This window comes from Antrostomus carolinensis, unplaced genomic scaffold, assembly GCF_000700745.2.
Source record: "Antrostomus carolinensis isolate BGI_N321 unplaced genomic scaffold, ASM70074v2 scaffold1839, whole genome shotgun sequence".
Taxonomy (NCBI): domain Eukaryota; kingdom Metazoa; phylum Chordata; class Aves; order Caprimulgiformes; family Caprimulgidae; genus Antrostomus; species Antrostomus carolinensis.
In genome coordinates this window covers 7671-12570 of record NW_010336222.1, presented here as the reverse complement: position 1 = coordinate 12570, position 4900 = coordinate 7671, and the positions used below count along the sequence as shown (strand labels likewise).

Here is a 4900-nt window from a genome sequence, read left to right as displayed (position 1 = left end):
CCCCCCCCAATCACTCAATCACCTGTTATTGTTACCAAAACCCCCAAAAGCTTCAAAAACTAGAAAAACACCGCACCCTATTTACAGCTACAGCTAGTCTTTCATATAGAGCACAAGATATACTATATCTTAAAAATATGGGAAAAGTTATATTGGAGATGGTAAGGTAAATGCAACATCCAAACCTACTTTCAGGTCCTCCTTAGTGGTTTTTCAATTTGGCCATGTCCCTTTGACTGTTAGTAGACATTCTACTACTGAATGACATTTATTAAAAATACTTAAGCTGAAATGAGAACTTCATTGCAACGCAAGTCTGATTGTTTAACAGAGATTTCTCCCGTATCAGACACCTGACTGAACATGAACACCTCTTCAAATTTGTGGTATTCTAAGTGTCAACTAACTGACCTGTCAGTAGGCATGAATTAAATAAAGCTGAATTTCTGATGATGTGCAAACTTTTAATGCAATGAGGAACAGAGTTACTTTACGCTCTGCAACACAGGCATTCTCATACAACAAATCAGAAAATCTGAACTACACTGCACTAAAGACAAGCCTACTTACTAACATGATTTATCTTTTTTTTTTCATGCTTTAAAAACAGGTACCTTGACACATTATAAAGAATATCTCTAAAAAATGCTACTATATTGCTGTGAAATGTAGGAAGTAGAACTCCCTGTTTGAATAGCAACAAAGAAGTATTGTCAAATCCTACAGCCCAGCTGTGAACACTGATTATAGTACACTACTGAATTGCCTTGATCTTTATAATTCCCCAAATAAGTATGCCACATTAACACAAGAAAATGCAAATGAAAATTAAATATTTCACCTGGGAAGGGTGGTGGTGGCCCTCCTGGCCCTGCCGGTCCAGGGAATCTGTCTCCACCTGGAATGGCACCTGGAAAACGACCTCGTCCTCTATTACTAGGTGGAAATGCTGCTCGTGAGCTTCCTCCTGGGGGACCAGCTTTACCTTCCCCAGACATCTGGCCAGACTGTGTGGCTGCAATGGAAAAGCAAAAGTGTAATTACATAAATCTAAATAGGTTAAAGCTTTTCAACTCTCAGTCTAAAGTTCTATGCAGCACTAAAGCATAACCTTATGAGCACCAACTTGTTCCTCAGTTCCCAAACCCGAAGCTATCTGGGGAGGAAAAAGTTCTTTGCTAAAATATGGCAGTGTTCCAGTATACCCATACTAATGGAATAGCATCTGGGGAGACTGTCTGTCCTTCCTTTAATGCAGCCCAAGGCCACAAAGGAACATATTTACACATTAGGAATGGGAAGCACAAGACAAGGTGCTGAAGGAAAGCACAACACAGAATCTCTCTTCCCCATTTTATTATAAGCACAACTTCAGTATATTAAGTGATTCTTTTTCCATTTTTATTTTTAAGAGGATCATCTTTAAACAAAGCTGCAGCTTCATGCACCTTACTGTTAGTACTTTATAGCTATTTAATACTGTGTAGAAATTAACAGATGCCGAGAGAAAAACTGCAGTACTACTTTTGGAATAAACTTCTATTTTCACTAGACAGTACATGAGAAAGGCTTACTTTTCCTTGACTGCATTTCAAACTGACTCAGAAATTGTTTATTACATGGAGTCACAACAGGATTCTGCCCATGCAATTCTCTTTTAGGCAATAAATCCATCAGCTTTTTGGAGGATGCTTCTGATCCCACACCCACAAGGGCAAACCTGAAAGAAAGAAGGAAAAAAAAAAGAAGTTACACCACAGTTTTTCCATTTCCTGGAGAGCCTGATTTCTCATGATAAAGGTTATGCACAGGAAGCAAAAGAGTACTTGAAAACTAAATACAGAAACTCTCTCACACGTCTTAGTCCAGTTTTCAGAATATAATATAATAACTGATTCTAGGACATATAAAAACCACAACTGCAAATACAAGATGCATGAAAATATATAATAACAAATGCAGCTTTTCGGTAGAGTATCAAAACACTATATATGTATTCACATATATTACTATTACTGAGCATTCAGTGTGTTCTCGCTACTAAGGAGAGAGAAAGGTAAATTCATGCAAGGAAGATTAGGTTGCCAGTGAAAAATCAGCTCAAGCACTCTCAACAGGTAATGGAAAATAAAGCATGTAAAGGAAGATTTAATAATGGAGGTGGGGGAAACAGTATTTACACTATGAAGAACAACAAATATCACCACCATAGTAAATGAAATCTAGGAACAGAGTCTTAATGAAGTCTGCCAGCAAGATTTAACTCACAAAATAACGGTCTATACAATATCATAATAAAAAATTATGCCTGAATTTTCCGTTCTCAGTATGAAATGATATACCCAAACACTGGATATCAATAAACAAAGATTTATCAATTCACATACTGACAGTAATTAAAATTGAGAACTCCTTCCCCATTTTCACTCTCCCAAACTTCAGTCCATTTACAGAAAAAAACAAATGTAAACTTCTTACCCTTTAGACTGGCCATTAGCACGATTTTCAAAAAATTTTATCTCCAAAATATCATTTACCCCCAGTGAATGAACAGCTTCAGTTAAGTCTTCATCCGTTGTCCACTGAAAAATATTTTTAATATTCAACTATGAAAGCTTATCTAAAACACCATGAAAAGGGCAACTAAGTTTTCCATGCTTTTTTTTTTTTTTTTTTTTTTTTTGGTGGGTGAAGTTGGTCAAGAGGAATACTTTATTCAGGCTGTCAAAATTTTACGACTTTTAGAAAACAGTAATTTATATTTTACAACTCTCAGAAAATTAATTTTAAAAATAAACACATTTCCCCTATGCTACATGCATCAATCCCTCCACACAGTTTACCAGCTACAGCATGCAAAAAACCCACTGTATCTGAGTGACTTTTGTTTTCTGAGAGTGCAAGGCTTCAACTGAACTATTTCAGTAACTGTTACTTTTTCCACACCCAGTCCATTTTTTCTCCCACTTACTCTATTATTTCCATACAAAGTTCAGTTTTAAATGTCATATTAACCAGGTGCTCTTTACAAGAGCTTTGACTAATGAGAGTTTAGTGAACTACATATTATTTACACAAAACCAGCAGGATTAACAGACAAAAGAAGGCAAACTAGTACAGAAACGATGGTTAGAAACAACTGCTTCCACTTAACCAAACCTATGTGCTGTAACTTCCTATTAATTACTATGTAATATTTAACAGTTCCACTCATATCCAAAGATACGCAAATACATCAATACTTATGGTACTCTTCCTACTTCTGTAACTTCATCACCTCTTTAAATTTTACATGGGAAATGCAAAGCAGGCTTTCAGGATTCTGAACTACTTATTTGATCACCCTCAAATCAAGGCTTCTTTTAAAGATTCTACAAATTATTTTCCCGAGAGCTAAATGCAAAGAAAACAAACTCAATAGCAATGCTAAAGTAAATAAATGTACTTTTTGAGGATAACTTCATTTGTGAAGCCAAATAATGGGTAACAGGTACAAACTGCTGCACACTGGGCCACCTGCTTTAGAAATTGCAGAATATTTGACCTGTATGAGTTCAACTAATTCATGTGCATTTTACTGATTCCATTAATACATTTTAGAATGGTACCACTGTTAACGACTTCTTTACTTACCTATTAGCTCCTAAAATTAGGATACTGTAATAAGTAATGAACAAACACCTAAGCACCCATAAAGCATTCTTTTCCAAGTTTAGCACTAGTAAGAAATACATCACATGGGGAAAAAAAGCCTTGAATGAGAACTTTTCATGCATGGACTTGGAAGAATTTGATTTCAGGTAAGCAGATAAAACTCCAGATAATTCAGCTACTGACCAGCTCTTGCACTTTGTTTGCTTGACTGCAACCGATTTTAAAATGCTTTAATGCTAATAAATGTAACTGTCTTAAGGGTAACTGCAGTTCAGTGAGTTATCCCAAACCTGTTACTCCTAGGATAGCAGAAAAAAGCCTCGGCGAATACCTGAAAACAGTTTAGTTGCAAAAGTCACTGCCCTGGAAAAAGGTGAAAAGTAATTTCAAGAAAATCCCCAAGAATCTTCCAGTTCCTTTTTAAACTGAAAACTTCAGCAAGGGTTTATTGGAAAAGGGGTTTAAGCTTGTTCTCATCTTTCACCCAGTTCTCTGAAGACCTTAAGAAGATGGTAGCACAAATACCCCTTCATAACACTTAAAACACAACAGGAAACTTTTAAGTTCATATTTACTCAAGATTTCCTCTATTTTTTAGATATCAAGACAGCTCCAGATAGGCTTACTGAATTTCAGATAAAAGAAAAAACCCACAAAAACCCACTTGCTTTGCTGTTCTCTTAATATTTCACATAACATGATTTTTAAGCCACAAATATTTACAAACTATGCTCATAATTTTAAAATTCCTGGCTACAACTAAATACTAATAAGATACTTACCCAAGTAAGATTTCCAATGTACAAGGCAATTCTCTTTCCAGTATACGTATAGACAACATTTGGTGCAGCTCCTTTACCTACATCATCCCCAACAGATGGTGGGAGAGAATCCATGTAATCACGATCTTCTGGGGCATCTCCATTATTCGCAGATGGAGAAATTACATCATCATATAAATCGATTTGATCATGTCCACCATATTCAGCTTCCTAAAAATACAAAAGACACTTTGATTATATTTTAACTTTAAACATTCTTAAAACTTACTTGCAACAAAATGCTGTGATAACTGCCAAGTTCCACAGACACAGCGTGTCCAATTCAACACCTATACACCACCCCTGCTGAAAAACTAATCGCCACTTTCATCCACATTAAATTATATAAAATTCTTATGACTTCTGTTATATTCTAAACTGACAGGGGAAAAAAACCGTAACAACAAAAGATACCTCTGGCCCCT

At 35.8% G+C, this 4900-nt stretch overlaps 1 protein-coding gene across 1 annotated transcript in view; it reads right to left on the bottom strand.

Moving 5' to 3' along the window:
* The window catches only part of CPSF6 (cleavage and polyadenylation specific factor 6), a gene marked incomplete at its 5' end in the record, with an annotated part of 17812 nt that extends 13166 nt beyond the window's left edge, over positions 1–4646 (bottom strand). The window contains 4 exons of the mRNA XM_029086676.1: positions 842–1015; positions 1575–1720; positions 2479–2582; positions 4437–4646. Of these exons, the coding sequence (XP_028942509.1) occupies positions 842–1015; positions 1575–1720; positions 2479–2582; positions 4437–4646 (634 nt within the window). The remainder of the gene's footprint in view (positions 1–841; positions 1016–1574; positions 1721–2478; positions 2583–4436) is intronic.
* Between the last annotated feature and the right edge of the window lie 254 nt (positions 4647–4900).